At 39.4% G+C, this 22,308-nt stretch overlaps 3 protein-coding genes and 1 long non-coding RNA gene across 5 annotated transcripts; 3 read left to right on the forward strand and 1 right to left on the reverse strand.

Moving 5' to 3' along the window:
• Positions 1-6,040: 6,040 nt before the first annotated feature.
• On the forward strand, positions 6,041-8,409 carry LOC131000098 (protein NUCLEAR FUSION DEFECTIVE 4). The gene has a single exon (XM_057925867.1). It carries the CDS (start codon positions 6,578-6,580, stop codon positions 8,291-8,293), a length of 1,716 nt encoding a protein of 571 aa, XP_057781850.1. The 5' UTR covers positions 6,041-6,577; the 3' UTR covers positions 8,294-8,409.
• A 3,001-nt stretch (positions 8,410-11,410) lies between these two features.
• Positions 11,411-13,463, forward strand: LOC131000099 (shugoshin-1-like). The gene is made up of 8 exons (XM_057925868.1): positions 11,411-11,947; positions 12,026-12,063; positions 12,147-12,255; positions 12,331-12,354; positions 12,471-12,539; positions 12,843-12,933; positions 13,019-13,079; positions 13,169-13,463. Exons 1-8 carry the CDS (start codon positions 11,780-11,782, stop codon positions 13,338-13,340), a joined length of 732 nt encoding a protein of 243 aa, XP_057781851.1. The 5' UTR covers positions 11,411-11,779; the 3' UTR covers positions 13,341-13,463.
• Positions 13,464-14,567: 1,104 nt separating this feature from the next.
• Positions 14,568-15,498, forward strand: LOC131000100 (uncharacterized). Of its 2 annotated transcripts, none has more exons than XM_057925869.1 (2): positions 14,568-15,257; positions 15,396-15,498. In XM_057925869.1, the coding sequence occupies exons 1-2, from the start codon at positions 14,730-14,732 to the stop codon at positions 15,456-15,458; spliced, it is 591 nt and encodes a 196-aa protein (XP_057781852.1). In that variant the 5' UTR covers positions 14,568-14,729; the 3' UTR covers positions 15,459-15,498. The 2 variants fall into 2 exon arrangements, with proteins under 2 accessions (XP_057781852.1, XP_057781853.1); XM_057925870.1 differs by having other exon boundaries at positions 15,336-15,467.
• A 3,240-nt stretch (positions 15,499-18,738) lies between these two features.
• LOC131000101 (uncharacterized) lies at positions 18,739-19,383 on the reverse strand. Its single transcript, XR_009093657.1, has 2 exons — positions 19,247-19,383; positions 18,739-19,162 (listed from the first exon to the last, which is right to left on the reverse strand). It is a non-coding gene; the product is annotated as an uncharacterized LOC131000101 (long non-coding RNA).
• Positions 19,384-22,308: the final 2,925 nt, after the last annotated feature.

Genomic DNA, 22,308 nt, shown 5'->3' on the forward strand with positions numbered 1-22,308 from the left:
AGCGGAGGATCCAGCAGCCCAGTAGGTTTAAGGATTATGTTGTTGATTAGAGAGAGAGGAAGGAGTGGTCCCAAGTTGTTAGGAGTCTGAGATTGTTGTCGCTGACTTTCAGCTGTCTTTTTCTGCTTTCCCAGAAGGCCGTTGGCCATATGTAGGACATCTCCTTGTTCCTTTTGGATTATGAGAAATGAACTGAGAGTTTTATCCCTTTTCCTTCAAGTTTTCCTCTGTCTTTAGTTGGGAGTCTGTGCTCACTCGAAGAGCTCGTGTTTGATCTTATCAACTGGTGCTTCCATTGATCTTCCTGCCATGTCCAACGCCGAAATCCTCGCCGCCATCGAATCCCTTCGGACCCACCTTGAAAGCCAAATAACTGCCACCAATGCAACAGTAAAGGACTTTATGTCCTCTGTTGATTCCCGTTTTGAGACACTCCATTTTCGCCGACCCCCACCTCACCCAGATCCTCCACCTCATTTCACAGACATTTCCCCTTTGCTGCGCTCCATGAAGATGGATGTTCCGCGCTTTGACGGTTCTGATCCACATGGTTGGATTTTCCGGATTGAGGAATTTTTTGACTTCCACGGCACCCCCGACGAGATCCGACTGCGGATCGTTTCCTTTCACATGGAAGGTAAGGCGGCAGCTTGGTTTCAGTGGGCTAAGGCCAACAACCTCCTCTCTACATGGCCAGCCTTCCTTGCGGCTATCAAAGAGAGGTTTAGCTCGTCCCTTTTCGCGGACCCTCAAGGAGCGCTATCAAAACTCACTCAACAGAGCTCGGTGGCGGATTTCCAGACCGAGTTCGAAGATTTAATGAATCAGGTTCAGGGCTTACCAGAGCACCTCTTAATCAGTTTCTTTGTGACCGGATTGAAGGCAGAGATCCGCCGTGAGCTTAGCATCTCCAAACCCTCCTCTCTCATGGAGGCGTTTGCGCTTGCCCGTGCATATGAGGCCCGATTCGAAGAGTCCCGACTCAACGTGGCTCCGCCTTCCCGGTGGCCTGTTAAAGCGACACCGGTCAACTATGCTCCACCATCTGCAAGCCCACCATTCTCTGCTCCGTCCCCGACTCCGCCACTACTCATTACATCCTCTGCGTCGTCGTCCACCGTCCGACCACCCCGTCCCCCGCAGGCGACTCCCCACCAACTACCAATCAAACGCCTCAGTCCGGCTGAGATTAAGGACAAACGAGAGCGGGGTTTGTGCTACAATTGCGACCAAAAGTGGTCCGCCGGCCACCGATGTCGCAACAAGTTTCTACTGCTTGTGGGTTCAGAGGAAGAGGACGACACCGACCCAACCGACGACACTTCAGGAGAAGTAGGTGACAATACCACAGTCGGAGATGTCTCAAGTCTACACTCACTCTTTGGCACTTCCTCCCCGCGGTCTCTACAACTTCCCGGCGTTATTAGCGGGTCCCCAGTTCGAGTTCTTGTGGATAGTGGGAGTACTCATAACTTCCTACAGCCAACAATCGCTAAATCGCTGAACCTTCCAATCCAGGACATTCCATCTTTTCGAGTGTATGTGGGCAACGGCGATTTTTTGGTTTGCCGTCATATCTGCCCAGCAGTGCCTCTCCAAATTCAAAACCACACGTTTGTGGTAGATCTTCACGTCCTCGATGTTACGGGACCGGCGATTGTCTTGGGCATTCAGTGGTTACGACATCTTGGGCCAGTCACTCATCACTATGAGGAGCAGTTCATGGAGTTCGATCGCGCCGGTCAGCGGATCCGATTGTGCGGCGACCCCGCTCCAGAGACTCCGATTCTTACCGTCGCGCAATTGCAAACTCTCATAGCAGCCCATGTTGACCAAATTTTTGAGATTCATATCCGGCCCATATGCGCCAAAGAGGAGCCCAACTTCCTAATGGGATTTGAGCCCAAGTCAAGTGACGCTCCTAACATTGATCCAGGCCCAACTTTTCCGCCTCTTTCATGCCCTACTGAACTTCAGTCACTATTACAACAATACCGTCTGTTGTTCCTGCCTCCGACGGGCCTCCCACCATATCGCTCCGTCGACCACCGGATCCACCTGCTTCCGAACTCCGCGCCGATTAACGTGCGTCCCTATAGGTACCCACAATTTCAGAAGCTCGAGGTGGCCAAATTAGTGGAGGATATGCTAGCTCAAGGGACCATTCGACCAAGCCGAAGCCCTTTCTCCTCCCCGGTATTATTGGTCAGAAAAAAAGACGGCAGCTACAGGTTCTGCGTCGATTATCGCGCACTAAACGCAGTAACTGTACGCGATCATTTCCCTATCCCCACCATCGATGAACTCTTCGATGACTTGGGGAGCGCGAGGGTCTTCTCCAAATTGGATCTACATTCGGGTTACCACCAAATCCGTCTACACAACAGAGATATCCACAAGACGGCGTTCCGAACTGCCGACGGCCATTACGAATTTCTGGTAATGCCCTTCGGCCTTTGTAATGCACCCTCCACCTTTCAATCTGCCATGAACCAGATGTTCGCCCCATATTTGCACAAATTCGTTGTTGTGTTCTTCGATGACATCTTGGTCTTTAGTGAAACAATGCAGGAGCACCACTCACATCTCCAAGTGGTCTTCGATTGCTTATCTACTAACCAATTTTGTTTGAAGCTCTCCAAGTGTATTTTTGGCCAATCCTCTGTCGCTTATTTAGGGCACATATTGGTTGAGGGGTGTATCCAAGCTGACCCGAGCAAGTTGTCCGCTATGGAGACGTGGCCTACTCCCAAGACCGTGCGACACATCAGGGCGTTTCTAGGCCTGACCGGGTACTATCGGCGCTTCGTACGAGGATACGCCGCGATTGCAGCCCCACTCACGGACCTCCTCCGCAAGGACTCCTTCCAGTGGTCTCCGGCGACGCAAGCGGCCTTCGAGTCTCTCAAGGCAGCCATGACTTCGGTGCCGGTTCTTCGCCTACCAAATTTTGATTTGGACTTTATTGTGGAGACTGATGCTTCCAACGTGGGTGTGGGAGCGGTGCTCATGCAATTGGAGCACCCAATTGCGTTTTTTAGTAAGAAGCTGGGCCCTCGTCTTCAGGCTGCATCAACATATACGAAGGAGCTCTACGCCATCACTGAATCAGTGAGAAAATGGCGACAGTATTTGCTGGGAAGATTCTTCGTGGTCCGCACCGACCACAAAAGTATCCGGGAACTATTCCAGCAGACGATCCAGACTCCAGAGCAGCAGCGGTATGTTAGCAAGCTGCTGGGGTTTCATTTCCGAATCGAGTATCGCACAGGTAGTTCCAACCGCGCTGCCGATGCTCTTTCTCGGTTACCGGATGATCAGAGTGAATCTCCACCGCAGCTTCTTGCACTGACTCTTGCCAGCATGCCTATATCCGAGCTCACGGACGTCCTTCGACTAGAAAACTCCACTCGGCCTGATCTCGTCGACCTCCATAAACAATTCGAGGACCGAAAGCTGACTGCCGATTACTCAGCCCGCGATGGGATTCTGCTGTTCCGTAACCGTTTCTACATCAGTCCGGAGTCGGCCCTTATCCCTCGACTGCTCCACGAGGCCCATGCGACCCCCACTGCAGGCCACGGCGGTGTCAAACGCACCTTGGTTCGCTTGGCCACCACTTTCTTTTGGCCACGGATGAGAGCGACGGTAGAAAAATATGTCGCTGAGTGCATTACGTGCCAACACACCAAATATTCTACCCAACCACCTGCCGGGCTGCTTCAACCTCTCCCTCCGCCGAATCAAGTGTGGGAGGATATCACAATGGACTTCATCACGGGGTTGCCTCCGAGTCGCCACTACACAGCCATTCTTGTGGTGGTTGATCGCCTCACCAAGTCAGCCCATTTCGGGCCTCTCCCGGCGCACTTTACCGCGACATCCGTTGCCTCTCTCTTCATGGAGATTATTGTCAAACATCATGGATTTCCGGCGTCCATTATTTCAGATCGCGACCCCCTGTTTTTGAGTAAATTTTGGCACAAACTCTTCCAACTATCCGGCACTACGCTGCACCATAGCACGGCCTACCATCCTCAGACGGATGGTCAAACGGAGGTGATTAATCGTGGTCTCGAACAGTACCTCCGTGCTTTTGCTCATATGAAACCAGCAGCTTGGGCTACATACTTGAGTTGGGCGGAATTCTCCTACAATACCTCATATTGTACCAGCATTCGCATGACACCTTTTCAGGCGTTATATGGGCGACTACCGCCGACCATTCCACCATATGTCCGGGGCACTTCCACAATTCAGGCTGTCGAGGACATTCTCCTGGAGCGAGACCAGTTATTGAGGCAGCTGAAAATCACCCTCCGGCAGTCACAAGCCCGAATGAAGCAGAATAGTGACCGTCGACGCCGCGAGCTTGAGTTTAATGTCGGCGATCAGGTCTTGGTGCGCCTCCAGCCCTATCGCCAAACCTCAATCTCTGGCCGGGTGATTCCCAAACTAGCACGCCGTTATTATGGCCCTTATACTATATCAGAACAAGTGGGACCAGTCGCTTATCGCCTTGAGCTACCTCCCACCAGCCGCATCCATCCGGTATTTCATGTCTCGGCCCTCAAACCTTACAAAGGGGATAGCTCGGAGAAGCCCTGTGACCTGCCCTCGGATTCTCACGACTCTCAGCCCGTCGCCACTCCCCTGGCTATTTGTTCCCAACGCCGCGTTTTGAGCAACGACGGGGTGCGCACTCAGGTTCTAGTTCAATGGAAGGGAGAACCCCCTGAAGGTGCCACTTGGGAAGACTTAGAAGATCTCCGCAACGCATATCCTCAGTTCCACCTTGAGGACAAGGTGATTGCCGAAGCAGCGGGGAATGTTACACCCCAAGAACAGAGTGCTGGGCTGGATTGTGCGGCCCAACCAGAGGTGTCTCAGGAAGTGAAGAAGCCCAAGCGGAGGATCCAGCAGCCCAGTAGGTTTAAGGATTATGTTGTTGATTAGAGAGAGAGGAAGGAGTGGTCCCAAGTTGTTAGGAGTCTGAGATTGTTGTCGCTGACTTTCAGCTGTCTTTTTCTGCTTTCCCAGAAGGCCGTTGGCCATATGTAGGACATCTCCTTGTTCCTTTTGGATTATGAGAAATGAACTGAGAGTTTTATCCCTTTTCCTTCAAGTTTTCCTCTGTCTTTAGTTGGGAGTCTGTGCTCACTCGAAGAGCTCGTGTTTGATCTTATCACTAATATAATTGATCAAATTATATTCGAGACATCCAATTCTCCATTTCTCAACTTAAAAAAAAAATATATGAAAAAAATCTAATCGAATCACATAAATTAAGAACTTATAGTAACATTTATTAGTTGGATTTATATTTACGATAATATACATTATACTAGAATGCAAACATATTGCCCAAATTACAAATTAATTTGCTTATTTCCAAATAAACTTTTAAAAATGACTTACTGTCCACTACTAATAATTCGATAAATTTATTTCTTAACAAATGCAAATAAGACGAGGCCAATAATTCTCAAGTACTTCTTTCAATGGCAAAGTCTATTTCAAGTTAGGGCCCATAAAGCTATAATATAAATATGAGGCGGTCTTGGGTACACCCGGTTGTATCGTACAACTGAGTTGCACCTTCACTTAAACTTTGATGCGTACTAATTTGAACTCATACCCTAATCCAAACTATATAAATAACACTATTTTGGATACGGATCAACCCGATTGTACGGTACACCCAGGTGTACCCAAGATTTTGTGTATAAATCTTAGGCATGTCACCAATTTTATAACGTCTCCACTTGCATTATTATTAGGCTTGTGATTATAACCCATAACTTCGGGTTAATTAGGCGCTGTTCTGAAAAACTTGTGCTATTCATAAAGTACTCAATTTATAAATTTTGAAAAAAGGTCAAATGTATTTAAATTTGAAAGAATAAAATGTAAATGGGCGTCTTTTTTATTTCAATTACATGATGTATATATATATTTTGATTCAGCAAAAACAATCCATTATCCATTTCTAATCAATTCCAAAACTTTAGTAACAAAATTTCCTTGTTAGAAGTGCATTACGTTTTCTATTTCCTTAATACCTGCCCTAATACACTCCAGGCAAATATTATATGAACTTGGACAATAGTAAATTAATTAGTTAATTAAATTTTTATCTATTATAAGCACAGTCGAATATATTGCGTCAGCAAGGAAACTGTAATGAGAAATGAAATGTGGTCCTGCCTCGTTCGAATGCATCACTACATATTTGTAGCCGTTACGTTGGCCTTGTATCCACTGTTGGAAAATCTTCAACCACCATTTATTCTCCACTCAGCTGTGTCTTCCCCTCTTATAATAACACTAATTGCTTCCATCATCATCCATTACCCAATAATTATCACTCATCACATTTTAATCTTATCCTAAAAAAATCATCACAACACGTGACCATGATTCATAGAATCCGATTAATCCAGAAATGCAACATCGTACACCGGATTGCAGTAGAGACGACTTTCCTTGTTTGGTCAATCAGATTCAACTCAAATTCCCCAATTTCTTTAATTTAAGGCCGAGCTGAGCTGAGCTGAAGCGAAGAGCAAAAATCAAAATGGTTGAAGCGACAGCAACCGGCGGCGGCGGCGGCGGCCGGCTGCGCTTCGCGGCGCACGTGATACGCGGGCGGTGGTTCTCCCTCTTCGCGTCGTTCCTGATCATGGCCGGCGCCGGCGCCACGTACCTCTTCGGCGTCTACTCGAAGGAGATCAAGGCGTCGCTGGGGTACGACCAGACCACGCTCAACCTCCTCGGATTCTTCAAAGACCTCGGCGCCAACTTCGGCGTGCTGTCGGGCCTCATCGCCGAGGTCACGCCCACGTGGTTCGTGCTGCTCGTCGGCTCCGCCATGAACTTCACCGGCTACTTCATGATATGGCTGGCCGTCACCGGCAGGATCGCCGCCCCCAAAGTGTGGCAGATGTGCCTCTACATATGCATCGGCGCCAACTCGCAGAACTTCGCCAACACCGGCGCGCTCGTCACCTCCGTCCGGAACTTCCCGGAGAGCCGCGGCAGCATGATCGGGCTGCTCAAGGGCTTCACCGGCCTCAGCGGCGCCATCCTCACGCAGGTCTACCTCGCCGTCTACGGCAACGACTCCAAGGCGCTCATCCTCCTCATCGCCTGGCTGCCCGCCGCGCTCTCCGTCGTCTTCGTCTTCACCATCCGCGAGCTCAAGGTGGTGCGGCAGACCGCCGACGAGCTCAAGATCTTCTACCAGTTCCTCTACGTGTCGATCCTGCTCGCGCTCTTCATCATGGTCATGACCATTCTCCAGAAAGTACTCGTCGGATTCCCGCCGGCGGCGTACGCCGCCAGCGCCACCGTCGTCTGCGCAGCTCTGTTTGTGCCTCTGCTGATCGCCATTAGAGAAGAATCCAGAGCTTGGATGAAAGAACCCATCATCGTTCCTCCTCCTCAAATAACAATAGACAACAACAACAACAACAGCGAAGAAGAGAAATCAAGAAACAAAACAGAAACATCCTGTTTCGCGCGAACATTCTTGAACAAGCCGGAGAGAGGGGAAGACTACACGATACTGCAAGCCCTTCTCAGCACCGACATGATCGTCCTGTTTCTCGCAACCTTCTGCGGCTTAGGTTCGAGCTTAACCGCCGTGGACAACCTCGGACAGATCGGGGAATCTCTAGGCTACCCGCAGAAGACGATCAACACATTTGTTTCCCTTCTCAGTATCTGGAACTACTTCGGCAGAATCTTCGCCGGATTCGTGTCGGAATCTCTTCTGATCAGATACAAGTTCCCGCGGCCGCTGATGATGACGCTGGTGCTCTTCCTCTCCTGCGCCGGTCTCCTCCTCGTCGCGTTCCCGTTCCCGGGATCGGTGTACGCGGCGTCGGTGATCATCGGGTTCTCGTTCGGGGCTCAGCTGCCGCTGATCTTCGCCATCATCTCGGAGCTTTTCGGCCTCAAATACTACTCGACGCTGTTCAACTGCGGGCAGCTGGCGAGCCCGCTGGGGTCGTACGTGCTGAACGTGAAGGTGACGGGGCCGCTCTACGACGGGGTGGCGCTGAAGGAGTTGAGGGAGAAGGGGGTGAGCAGGTCGGCGGCGAAGGAGCTCGTCTGCATCGGCGCCGGATGCTACCGGTCGGCGTTTGTGATTCTGGCGTCGGTCACCTTCTTCGGGGCGCTGTCGTCGCTGATTTTAGTGGTGAGGACGAGGGAGTTTTACAAGGGAGATATTTACAGGAAGTTCAGAGGCGAAGCTCGGGAAAATGGGGATGCATCTATCAGCAGATGAAGAAGATGTGTTAATTTTAGGTGATCGGTTTAATGTAATAGCACAAGCGAGATTGATGATAATTATCTTCTGTTTTTGCAAATCTAATATTTCAATCTAATGGCTTTTGATATGAACTCGCGCGAGCAGAGGTGGATCCATGATTTGTCGTTTAAAGTTTAAAAGGGTTGAATGTGTTGAAATTTGGCGTTGAAAAGTACGTGTACGTAAATTCGGGGGCCTGAGTTCCCATTAGCATTTCGTACTGTTCATTTTTATGTTCAAATAGAATTTTAATTTATTGGACTTGGGATTAATTGAAAGTATATAAAGACATATCTCTTTATATTTGTTTTTTAAAAAGATTATGTTTTGAAAAGATAAACTAATTCATTATTAGCAATTTGTTAGTACTTTACTTTAACGTGAGAATTGACTTAAATTTAATATTGAAAATTAACTGAAAAAGAAAAACATGATAAAAAATAATAAGAACTTAACAAATTAATATACATAACAAAGTAAAATATTAAGCAATTAACATGGATACTAGCTACGACTATTAAAATAATACTCCATTATATATTTTTTTTGTATTTCTTATTTAATAAAAAATGTGAGGGGCTTTATAGCCCCCGGATCTGCCACTTCTGTGAAGTCCTGTTCATTTTGTGATAATTATCTTGCTCTTTTAAAATAATTTTTAAAAAGACAAAATGAAGAAAAAGATAGAAGGAAATCATTCATTTGGTGGATATGCTCGAGTTGGAACAAGTAGGATTAGTTTTTAGAGTGAAAATTTAAAATGCCCACTTCCTTATCTTTTTTTGTAAAAATGCCCTATCTTATTATACAAAGCATTTCATGCCCTATTCTTTAAGTACCCCTTGATTTGATGGGTTTGCTTGGTTTTATGTGAAAGTCTTACACATTTGACCGATTTGACAGCCATCGGTCATAAAAGTCAACGATTTGACAGCTATCGGTCATGCGTATATGTGTCCAGCCGGTGGCTAGATCATGTGTCCGACCGGGCGGACACATGTTTTCACCGGCCGGACACTTGATTTTATCGGTCGAACACATGTCTGACCGATAAAATCACGTGTCCGACCGGCTAGATCATGTGTCCGACCGGTGAAAACATGTGTCCGGCCGGGCGGACACATGATCTAGCCGGTCGGACACATGATTTTATCGGTCAGACATGTGTCCGACCGATAAAATCAAGTGTCCGGCCGGTGAAAACATGTGTCCGCCCGGTCGGACACATGATCTAGCCACCGGCTGGACACATATACGCATGACCGATAGCTGTCAAATCGTTGACTTTTATGACCGATGGCTGTCAAATCGGTCAAATGTGTAAGACTTTCACAAAAAACCAAGCAAACCCATCAACATCAAAGGGTAAATTAGGCACTTTACATATTTAGGGCATAGAATGTTTTCTATGATAAGAGATGACATTTTTCAAAAAACACATAAGGGATAGGGCATTTTTGCCCATTAACACTAGTTTTTACATTATTTGGCACGTGATTTGTCTTATACGAAGCTCATTCACATGGTGTTATTTTATTTTTACGGCTTCGAAAATCTGTCTCTTTCTTGAGGCACACATCACAATTTGGCATTTTCTGTAACTGGCAATATGTGTATGATTAAGAAAGAAGGCATTTTTATGTTTCATTATGTTCAGTAGATAGAGAACAGTTTCTGTGTGTTCCAGTATTCCAGCTCAAAGCATTGGTGAAACACGATAAAATCATTTATTTTTGAGCCACAACTTAGGTTTATTTTACTTTATGGGATCTTTTTGTTGCGCTCATGCTATCAAAAATCAAGTTTTATGCTTACTTGTATGATGTATCATCAATTTTATGCTACCAAATAAGTAACAATTTTACCTGGTCATACCAACAACGCTTAAGAGGGTAACTAAAAGTTTAAAAAAAAAATGAAAATAAAGTAGGTAGGTTTGAGAAATTCCAAATGATTAGGGAGGTTGTAATTGTGGGTTCATTGAATCCACCAAGTTGTAAACCCAGCCAGATTCAAGGGGAAAAGAGAGGCGCTGGGTGGGGTGGGGTGGGGGCGAGATAGATTTAAGAAAAAAAGTTGAGTTGATTCATTTTAATTTTCCTAAACTAAATTTATAATAATAATAATAAAAATCGAGTAATTGAATATACCCTCACGGCCTCACCTGATTTGAATACAAACTTCCGCCCCCAGTTTTTCATAAAAATGGGTATCTTAGAGCACTCCCAGCAGATCACCTAAATGCATCACTAACTTTAAATTTAGGTTAAAACAATTGAAAATGAGATAAAAAATGCATCCAACAGATCCCCTAAATTGAATGGGGCCCACTAAAATTTTTACACCTACCTAAATTCAATCTTAAATTTACACCCACCCTAAATTTATTTTAAACTTATAATTAGTAGGGCCCACACATAATTATTGTTTTTATGTAGAAAATAGGAGATTTGGTGTATGCATTTATAAAATCGAGATCCTAAAATTAAATAGGGAAGCTTTAGAGAGAAATATAGGAGCATAATTTTGAGATTTCTGTTGGGAGTGCTCTTAATATCCGATAGGGTATAAGATAGATCGGATAAATCCGATGCTCGAAATCTGGATAGACACTTTTATCTTTAATTGAATTTAATTATAATTTTTACATAATTTTAACATCAATTATGGCATTTCACGTTATAATTCGATCTCGAAAAGGTGTATGTCCATGCTATTTTTAGATACTTCATAGTCGAATCCCTTTTCTTTCCCTCCATATTTGCTTTATTTCATGTGTCTTAAAATTTTGATTTTTTTTTAAAGAAACAACCAAGCCTATATTTTATTGATTTTGAGATGAAAGGAGAGATATTTGAGGCGATGCACTTTGGAAGAACAAATTTGAAATAACGTATTAGCATTAATTTTCCACTTAAACAAAGATAGTTCGTTCATCTCTTTTCTTTTTTCTTTTCTTTTTTGATAAAAGCTCGTCTCATATTTTAATCCCAAAGGCCCAAACAGTTGGAAGGAGCCAAACGCACCTCCCGAGCCTATTCAAAACTTAGGTTCGGATAAAAAAATTAGGCTCGCAAACAGGTTCCTAGGTTCGGAAATCCGTTGGAACCTCAAGAAATTTGAAACATTCTTTTGATTTTAATCTTTTGCTTTTCATCTTTCTTTCTTTTTTTCCTTTTACTTTCTCTAAACTCTTCCTTCTTTTTCGTCGCCCACGAATTCCATCCGTGGATGTCTGCAAATTTACTATTTCATCTCCAGACTAGGCGGATTTCTTGTCTCAGTTCGGGAAATTTGAGCGAAACCCAATTGATCCCGATTCATTTTATTCACAACCAATTTCGTGTTTTTAGTTTATACTGCTGTCTGAACTAAATTCTTGTGTTTCAGTTTCAACTTCATATTTTCTTGAAAAAAACCCTCTCTGTAACTGAAACCCAGTGTAAATTTTATCTCTATTAGATGAAAGGGGATAGAATGTCAAAAAGATCTTCATTTGGAAGCATGGTGAGAAGGAGGCTCTCCGATATTACCAATTCTTTGCCTCAGCCTAAATCGCCGGCATTTCCTGAAAAAAATTTGCAATCTGATAATGCTTCTGCTAAGGAGCACATTGACCATCTTGTTAAGGTACACAATTTCCATTTCTTTGTTGATTTTTGTGTTGTTTCATCATAGTTTATCCAACTTTTTAAAACTCTGTTACAGGAAAAGATGGCCTTGGTGAAGCTCATTCAAGAAAAGAAGTATGTATATTTCTCACCAAAGAAGATGTTTTGATTTGATGATGTGTTCATAATTATGATAGTTCTAAATTGCTTTGAAACAGTAAAATTATAGAATTGAGTGGAACTGAGGTTCAAAATTTGAGAACATGTCTTCAGAAAATGCAGCTGCAAAACTGGACTCTTGCTCAAACAAATAGTCATATGCTAGCGGTCAGTATTTCTTTTGTTGTTGAAATTAAGGATGATGCAGAAATCTTACAGCTCTGTTGATTCTACCTTGTGCAGGAAGTTAATTTGGGCAAACAAAGGGTAAGCTTTTATGGAGATGTTCATTTGAATGTAAAGATTTGATCTTTAATGGGCAAACAAAGGGTAAGCTTTTAGCATATCTATCTCTAATGTATTGATGATCCTTCACTTCACAGCTGAAAGCATTACAACACGACGTAGCGTGCAAAGACACACTTCTCAAGACAAAGATTTTGCAACTCAAGGTAGGCATATTTATAACTTAGTGAAGGGATGTGGCTCAATTTGCTTAAATCTTGATTCTTGAACCATTAGTTGTTGATGAGTTTGGTTCTGATTATTTCGTTTTTCAACCCGAGGAACTAATCTGATCATCACAATTCTGCCAAGTCCATATCATGGATAAGGAATGCCACCGGCAGTAGAAGGATTGTAGGATGATGTAGACTTAGAAACGCGATCATATCTACTGTGTGTTCATGTTTAGGTTTGTCTAGCACTTCTATTTAAGCTAAATAGCTATTGAACATCGCTCTCTTGGAGTGAAGGAGGCAGAGGAGGTAACAGAGGGATCGGAAATGAATGAGGATGCTAGGCCTCGCGATGCCAGCAGGAGGCGCCGTCTCTCAAGAAGTGCATGTAAAAATCTAGGAAAACAATACTGCTTTTTCAATATTGTGAAGCCTTTATCTGATGATACTTACCATTTGGCGATATACTGCAGCTTTAGGCAGCTCAACGACATCTCAGCAGCACGCTGAAATGGAGACTGCACTATGCAAAAGGTTTACAACTCTGTTTATTCGTAGCTATGAAGAGAAACTGGCCATATGAATGAATGTGTGTGTTTTACTGACATATTTGATTAACGCAGGCGTTGTGTGAGGAGAGAATCTGGTGGTGGAGGCTATGAAGCAAGAGAAGAGATGTTGGAGAATGTTGAAGCGCCGAGAACATCCATTTCCAGACCATCGCGTAAGGCAGTGGAAAAGGTTCAGTCCTACAAGGAAAGACCTCTCAATATCAAAATGAGGAGATCACAATGAATTCAAGTTGCAATTTCTTCTGTGTGTGATTGTTCCACTTAATTTTTTATATACATGCAGACAAGTATGCTCCTTTGATCAAGTTAATCTTATTCAATGCAATCTTCTGCTGCTTAAAATAAATCCTTGAAGAGCTGATAGACTTGAAGGCATTTGAAAAACATAACTCAAATCAATTTGAAATTTGTGGAGAGAAAAAATCAAGCCAAATTGTCCATGTCCATACATAGTGGTGGAACCAGGCCCCCGGGGTGTTGGGAGGGCAAAATATTTAAAATAACTAAAATAATTCGTCTAGATATAATATAATAAAATATTATTACAAATCGCAACAATTCTCTATGATTACTCATAAAACGGAGTAATATGAACTCATTATCAATTGTAAAAATAATCTATTTCTCATTATAATTAAGTAACAAGACAACGACAATCTCTTGTTCTATTTTAAAGCTAACTTTTTATAATTTTGATGGTGAAAAAGCTATTTCTACAGTGCCGACGATCTCTTGTTCTATTTTGAAGCTGACTTTTTATAATTTTCATGGTGATGAATAAATTTATCCATCGAAAAAGATGGATAAATTTCAAGTGTATAGATCGATTGATGTATCAATTACTCCACGACACTTGCAACATGTAATGTAGAAAAATTTCTCTCTAGATACTTCACAAAAAATAATCATTTTCGTGTTAATGAATAATTAATTTGAATCATTGATCTGTACATCACCTATGGTTTCCATAAAAGGAAGTATTATGTGGTATATATAAAAGAATTAAACATAAAATAAGCATTATTGCATGTATAAGGAATCATTAGTCAATAGTGAGTTAGTCGAAGCAAGATTCATAAAATATGTCACTACTAGCTATAACATTTTATTTGGTGACATTTTCTAGAGTCACAATTATTTGAAAATTATGTCACTACTACAACATTTATAGCAATTACTATTTATTTTTTCTTGATGCATCTCAAGTCTCATCTCTCAAGAAGCCGTGTATAATAAGCTAATGCATTGGAATATGATATTGATCTTCATATTAACTGATAGTAATTTCTTGCAGCACTTGAAATCCTAGCAAATTTGCGGTTGAATTTGCATAAATTAAGTCAGATATATTATTATTTCTATTGATAATCCGAAAAGACCATGTTGTTTGGATCCACGAAATATTTTAGTGGGCGCATGCGCATCAACAACCAATCACCGGCCACGACCACATCTTGCTTGCAAGCAAAAAACCTGCCCCTCCACTGCACCAATGCAGCGCTACGGTCGAAGCCCAAGACAATTTGATATCATTTTTTCAGAAAAAGAAAATTGCTTAAAATCTATATAAATGAATATTGGTGAATAGAAGAGAAGCAAGGCAGTAGTAGGCATGGCGGAATCGACGGTGAGCATGAAGCTGTTGATCGACAAGAGAGGGAAGCGAGTGGTATTCGCGGAGGCCGGAAAAGACTGCGTGGATTTCCTCTTCAGCATACTGTCTCTGCCCGTTGCCACCATCATTCGCTTGCTCAGAGAGGAAGGCATGGATGGCTCTTTGCCCAACCTCTACAAAAGCTTGGAAAATCTCAACGACGACTACATAGAGCCCGACAAGAAGAAGGACTTCTATCTGAAACCGGTCTCCTCTTCTTCGCTTCCGCTGCTGGCTCTCGAAGCTGCGTCAAGTACTGGAAACAACTCTTACAGATGTAACTACTGCTCTCATTATATTGATCCAAATGCGCAAGTGGTGTCGGGAGACGGCAGTTTGGTGAAGGGGGTGGTGACTTATATGGTGATGGATGATTTGGAGATCAAGCCCATGTCTACTATCTCCAGCATTACTCTGCTCAATGACTTCAATGTTAAGTATGTGGGTGCTTTGAAGGAAAAAGTTGTCCATTTGGGAATGGATGAGGTATATATCCTATCCTCTCTTCATCTTTAACATGATTTAGTTTCTTCTTGTCCAGTAATACTTTTATTTGGATTACAGAAGCACTACCTGATTTGATGATGACGAGCTTGATTAAATGGTTTCTTCCTTTTTGGTTAGGCTTTGGAGTTATTGAAGATTTCTCTCCAGAGCAAGAATGTTCTTACAGAACTCTTCTGCTAGCTAGTTCAACAAATGTCGGATTTTGGTTTTTGGATGGATGCGCGATCGTGATCACTTGAAGTTTATCCTTAATGAGCTTTCTGTTTTCCAACAATGCTCGTTGATGTAGCGTTCTGACTTGCGCTTGCTTATTGTTATTTATAAAAAACTTTTGAATTTATGGTAATCTCTTGGCATTAATTTCTATAAATATTTCATATACAAACACTATTATATTAATGATGACAATTGACAAAGTCTGCAAGTTGAAAGTGATTATCACTATGACAAATCATATGGTCATATTAACAATTCTACGACACCCATCGAGATAGAAAGATGGTGTGGTATATTGGTGGCAATGGAATTAGGAGGCTTATAAATTTCAAATTAAAGTAACCCTTCCAATATGCAATAAACTACACGAGAATTTGTAACATGTTTGTTCAAAAAAAAAAAAAATCGTAACATGTATTCTAGCGAGATTATGATATTTTAGTATACCAACGGAAATCTAATTTATCGCCTTCCCAAGAATTATAACCAAATTAATTAGAGCATTCGCATTGGTTGAGTCAGTTACTGACTCATCTAAGGAAGAAATCATTTATGAGTCAATAGCCTGCATTGGGGAGCCTCGTCCAATTGACTCATAGTCATATCCATTAATTTTGATTTTTAGATTTTTTTTCATTTAATTTAAATTGCACTAATTCAAATAACAAATTTATACAACACAATTTGATGAGATTTGACAATGTAGTTACATTGGAGAAGTGTAAGTGGTTTTGCCTACATGACTTGCATGTTGAAAGTGGGTGGTTTTTAATAGGGGTTGCAATAGATCGGATCTTGTTTGGTTCATATTCGGAATTGAATTTTCTTATTTAGGTTCGAAATCGGATTAGATTCATATGATCTATACAGGGTTTCGGGTTTAGATCTGAATCCATATATTTTTTCTTTCTAAAAATAAATTTATAAATCTCAAATTAATCAAAAATAAAATCATAATTACTGTCTAGAGTTTCAGTAATTATTAAAACATAAATGGTTAAACCATAATCTAAAAAAAATATTATTAAAATTCAAAATAAATAAAAATATAATAATCAAGTATTATTCGTAGTAGAATAATGAGATATACACTTATTTTAATTGTATATGTATAAAACGGATGAAAATTAATTATCATATCATTAAAATACTTCCTCCGTCTCAGCTATCTTGAGACCTTTTTTTTTGCATGGAAATTAAGAAAGTAGTGTTTTGTGTGTAGGTGAAAAAAATGAAAAAATGAATAAAGGTAAATTTTTTGTCAAATAAAGAAATGTCTCAAGATAGATGAGACGGATGGAGTAAATTTTATCTCTAACTTCATCACAATATTAACAGTGGAACAATGTGTCTTCTATGAGGCCTTCTTCCACGGACGCCAAGACCAGTCGCAAGCGACTCGCGGTCTACATGAGTGTACACGTTAACCCTAGCTAGCAACCTTTGTCTAGTATAGGATCTCAATTGGATTTCCTTTAAAGTTGGTGAACCAACACAAATAGGATACATATAAAAATATAAACATTTTTGACAGTCAATTATTTCATAAACATTTCATTTCATTTCATAAACATTTCATTTCGTTTCATAATTAATCATATGAGCATTTCATAAAACTGAAATAATCAGTTAAATCATATCATGCATATATTCGTATAAGAGACCTACGTCACGTAGGGAATCTCTATATACATATAGTAAAAGTAATGTCCACCTTAAACGTTCTTAAAGTTGGCGTAGAATCGCTTCTTCTTCAGTTTCGTTTTCTATCGCCCGGACCTTCATTGATGAAGAGTCGATAAGCTGGCGTAGAAATTCCATTATTCATTAATAAATAACTTAAATAAAACATTTTTAATTCCATAGCAATGGAATTAATAATAAAACATTTTAATCCTTTTAAAATCCATACTCATAAGTTCTTGAAAATAATCACATAATTAATAAGGACTTAATCCCAAAATATTTCCTTTAAAGTCCATCAATAATTTAAATAGAATGGATTTCATTGAATAATCAATGTTGGAGTATTTTCATACTCTATTTAATTATCATTGAGTAGACAATAAGTGCGTAGAGATTTCATGATCTGGATTGAACTGTTTCTTCGAGAGTTGCTTCAAGAGTTCTACAGTCTGTTTCTTGTTGGGTTGCTTCTTCGGTCTCATGTTTCTGGCAGCCTCTTTCCCTGCGGGATTTTGAAGGAGATTCTCTTGAATCTATTTATGGAGATATATCTACTAGATCTTTTGTTGGCTTGGGAGTCCAATTCATAGGGTTTCATTGAACTCTAATTTGTGCCGCTGCAACTGGATCGTTTTATGGGCCGTCGCCTGGAGCTCGACAAGAGCCCAAACTTCTTATACGGTTTGGCTATACATACTTGATGAAGGGAATTCGTTTTTGCTGGGGATTTTCGTTTAGATCAATTCTCACGATGTAGACGTGAATTATTATTCCTGCTAGGTGTCCCCCCGATCTTGGTACCGTCTGTAGTACTTTTCTTTGATATAGTACTTTTATTTTTCTCCTGGTAGAAGAGTGTTTGTGAGTTATACACTTGAGCGTACATTGTAAAAGAATTATTTACTCTTCTTTATTGTTGGTTCTTGTTTCTCAAGGGATTAGGTGCGCCTAGAAAGTTAGTCGTTGTCTAGCTTTCAGTTATTCACCGTTGATGAGGTTTTGGGAAGATGTAGAGGCTAAGTAAGAGGGTGTCTTATTGTGTAAGTCCTTTGTACATCTTAACTTCATATAGTGGATGATCTTCCCTGAGCGAGGCCCCCCAGACGTAGGTTGTTTAACCGAACTGGGTTATCATTCGTTGTGTTCTATCTTTCGTACTCACATTCATTGGTACAACGCATCTCACCACATATTTTATGGATTAGTTATTTTTTCAATCAAGATATTTAAATTCACTACATAATTTAGTGGAAATTCAAACATTTTAAAAAGAAATAAGGCCAAAAATTTGTAGGCCTTATTAATCAAATAACAGCCCAAAATAAATTAAAATTAGGCCCAATCAATTAAAATAAATACCCATCAGCTTTTATAGCAAAATGGGCCCAGCAATATAAATGAAATCGGCCCAAAGGAAAAGATGGGCTTGAGCCCCAATTAAAAACTAACCCTAATACAAACATATAAATACATAACTCACACACACGACACATACCAACACACACTCACAAACCCTCTCTCTCTCTCGGCTCTCTCTCTTTCCCTCCCTTGTTTCCCCTTTCTTTCTTTCTAAATTGAAGCCCTAATCATCTCTTTTATTCAACGAAAAACTGAAATCTTCTATCCCCTTCCCTTTCTCCCCTTTCGGCCGAACAGAAACAGTGGCGGCTCTGCCGCCATCATGCCTCAGCCGCCTACCGACGACGAGTCATCGGGCTGCCGCCTCCCCGATCTCGACACTCACACATACATCTACATAGGGGCTCAGCCACGATTCAAAACGACAACAGTTGTAGGATTTCATATAAGAGTTTATATTCATCAAGATTTGTAATTGCCTATCTGTGTATTTCTTACAATAAACACCACATGTGTAAATTCCAGAATCATATAAACATATAAAGAATCATAAGTAGTTTGCTTTGTGTTTGGTGGTTCAATTTTGGAGTAGACCTTGAGGAAGCAAAATTGTTATAAAAATTCTGCAGAAATGCTGCATGGCATAAGTGTATGAAGGTATTTCTTGAAATTGACTAATAAGATGAATAAATATAAATCGCACTTACCTTGAATCTTGATTGAAATTAGTTAGGGAGTTGAAGGTGAAAAAAAGATGTGAAATTTCAAAGAAGACGGTAAGTGTGGGTGAGAACAATGTTTAGCTTCTAGAGGAAGATAATAGTGTTGCTTAATGAGGAAGCTGGATAATGATGAGTAGATATTTAGAAGTTAAATTAATAGAATATGGCAAGTGGGTGGTTATGAGATAAGGTTAACTAATTAAAACATGTGGGTATCAAATGGATGTGAATTAAGCACATTAAGAAAATTAGTGGACAAAATGTACCATCAAAATTTAAATAAAACTTGTGACTTTAATAAATAAATAAAATGATTTTTAATAAAATTATTAAAATATAACTCTTGATTGATAATAAAAAAAATAATATCTCATTTAAAGGAAAATTTATGATTTCATGCAAAATTTAAAATCCATGTAATTCATATAACTACACTTAACTAACGAATTAAAACTTATGCATAAAATCCTTTAAATTTCAATTGGATTCAAATAAATAAAATCAATCACATCAAACAAAATTAAATCACAACAGATACATAAGACCAAATTTTATTAATGGATGTTGAACCCTAATTATCAATAATTAAACATTTGATCAGTGATTAAAAGTCGGGATATGACAATAATTAATTTTTATTTCAAAAAAGTAATTTTTTAAAAAAGTATATATATATATACCATGGCTTTGAATTTATCAACCAATTATTAGCTACTCAAAATGAAATTAAATAATAAAAAATAATTATATACCATAAATTGATGGAATAAATCCTAATTAATAATCACAAAAGTAAACTAAAGGTTTTTACAAATAAAATCACGAACAATTTTGAATTTGCAATTTTAACGCGACTTTTAAAATGTGGCAAATTAAATCATAACCTTTTCAATTTTTGCAATTTCATCCCCTCAATTTTTTCCGGCCACCGAAGTGATGAGTTGGAGCTTATGTGGATTTTTTTTTCACGTAATTAATTTCTGACTAAGATTAAAATAAAATCAAAACCTAATTCTTTTATTTTTCTTCTTTTTCGTCGAACTTATTTCAGTATCCCCCATTTTCCTTAAACTAGTACGCCCTCCCGTACGATACACGGCCGCGATATATTTATTTATTTTAAAATTTTGAAATTATGTAAAAATATTATTATTTGTGAATCAAATTAATTAATAACAAAAAATATATTAATTTAAATATTAGTACTTGATTTAAAATAGTGTATAGTAATAATTTTATCAACTTAATGAGTAGGAGTATAATATTAAGTTCAATGAGTATTGTATAATAATAATTAAATTTATCGAAAGTTTTTTGTTATTGATTATTATTTTCTATTAAAATTAAAATTAATAAATACTTTTATAATATTGTCTCGATATTTGTTGATAATTGTGCATTATATTTTTTAATTTAAATATTTATATGTATACTTTGATAAAAATAATTCAACAAATAAATATTATATTTTTTTAAATCAAAAGAGAAGAGAAGATATATAAATTCTGTAGGAGAAAGAGATACAAATAGAAATAATATAATAACAAAATAAGGAGAAAGAGAAAAAAATAAAGAATATTGTAAAAGAGATAGGAGAGAGAAAAACAATCACTTTAAAATTTTAAATTATAATAAACTATTTATTTCAAATTCATATTTAATGAATTTTAAATCGAATTGAAGATCTTGTCATGATCTTTAACTTAAGATACACATCAAATATATTTTTATAAAAGACGAAAAAGAAGTAAAATAAAAGCATTAGGTTTTGATTTTGTTTTAATCTTAGTCAGCAATTTAATCTTAGTTACTATCTCCGTCCCTGAAATGGCTTCCTCTTTGGGGACGACACGGATTTTAATAAAAAGTTGTAAAGTGTATTGATAATGGAGAAAAAGTGATATAATTATTATTGGAAGTTGTGAAAAGTGTTATAATTAGTATTGGGAGTGGTGAAAAGTGAAAAGTAAGAATAAATAAAGTAGTGGTGGGGTAGGTTTCCAAAAATGGAAAGAAAAAAAGAGGAAGTTATTTGGGGGACGTCCCAAAATGGAAAAAGATGAAGTTATTTTAGGGACGGAGGGAGTAGAAATTAATTATGTGGAAAAAAATAATCCACATAAGCTCCAACTCATCACTCCGGTGGCCGGAAAAAATTGAGGGGATGAAATTGCGAAAATTGAAAAGGTTATGATTTAATTCGCCACACTTCAAAAGCCACGTTAAAATTGCACATTTCAAATTGTTCGTGATTTTATTTGCAAAAAACACAAAAAAAATATATAAAGAAACGAAACAAAATTGAAAGTAGGACACACTAAGACATGAAATGTGGTATAGTGAATATCATTTTGGTGGTTTTGCATGCACTTACTAGTTGAAGTGGGTAGTTTTCAATATTAGGGTGCCTCCAAAGATAAGTTATTCCAATTTCTAAAACAAAGAACTAGCATTGGAGTAAGTAGGAACTGATTTCTTCAAAAAAATCGAGAAACCAAGAGCAAACAAAGAACTGGTTTCTAAACTTCTTTCCACGAAAGACAACCTTTTCTTTTCTTTAAGCATTTTCCCCCTTAACCAAAGCCCACCAAATTCCACTTTCTTCTATTCTACTTTTTCTGGCAGCCATTTCTTTTTGCTTTTCTGGTCTACTTTTTCTCATTGAAAAGCGTGCTATTTGAATTATACGGAAGTATGGCTTCAGTTGTTTCACATTGTGATCTTTTATTTTTTATTTTTTTTTCATTATATGTGTTTTAATTATTTTGCATTGTATTTTAGTATTTTATTTTGAATGTTTTATTTTGCATTGTAAAAAAGCAACGGCTATATATTATTTTATAACGGCTAATTCTAATAACAACGGAAAATTTTTAAAATTTTCTATATATACTTCACTTCAATTTTCATTATTCACACATCTTCTCAACAATCTATCTTCTTCTTATTTCCAAAATTCTTTTCACTACAATTAAAATGGCGGATTCAAGCTCTCAAAATTCCGACTCAAGTAATTCAAGCTCTCAAAATTTTCAAAATTCTTATTT

The sequence above is a fragment of the Salvia miltiorrhiza genome, chromosome 8 (genome assembly GCF_028751815.1).
Source record: "Salvia miltiorrhiza cultivar Shanhuang (shh) chromosome 8, IMPLAD_Smil_shh, whole genome shotgun sequence".
Taxonomy (NCBI): Eukaryota; Viridiplantae; Streptophyta; class Magnoliopsida; order Lamiales; family Lamiaceae; genus Salvia; species Salvia miltiorrhiza.

Bases quoted from the DNA above. Each gene is read 5' to 3' on its own strand.
- LOC131000098 (XM_057925867.1), top strand. From the start codon at position 6,578: ATGGTTGAAGCGACAGCAACCGGCGGCGGCGGCGGCGGCCGGCTGCGC.
- LOC131000099 (XM_057925868.1), top strand. From the start codon at position 11,780: ATGAAAGGGGATAGAATGTCAAAAAGATCTTCATTTGGAAGCATGGTG. The intron at 12,934-13,018 runs GTAAAAATCTAG...GATATACTGCAG, and splicing joins CCGTCTCTCAAGAAGTGCAT to CTTTAGGCAGCTCAACGACA. The intron at 13,080-13,168 runs GTTTACAACTCT...TGATTAACGCAG, and splicing joins GAGACTGCACTATGCAAAAG to GCGTTGTGTGAGGAGAGAAT.
- LOC131000100 (XM_057925869.1), top strand. From the start codon at position 14,730: ATGGCGGAATCGACGGTGAGCATGAAGCTGTTGATCGACAAGAGAGGG. The intron at 15,258-15,395 runs GTATATATCCTA...CTTTTTGGTTAG, and splicing joins TCCATTTGGGAATGGATGAG to GCTTTGGAGTTATTGAAGAT.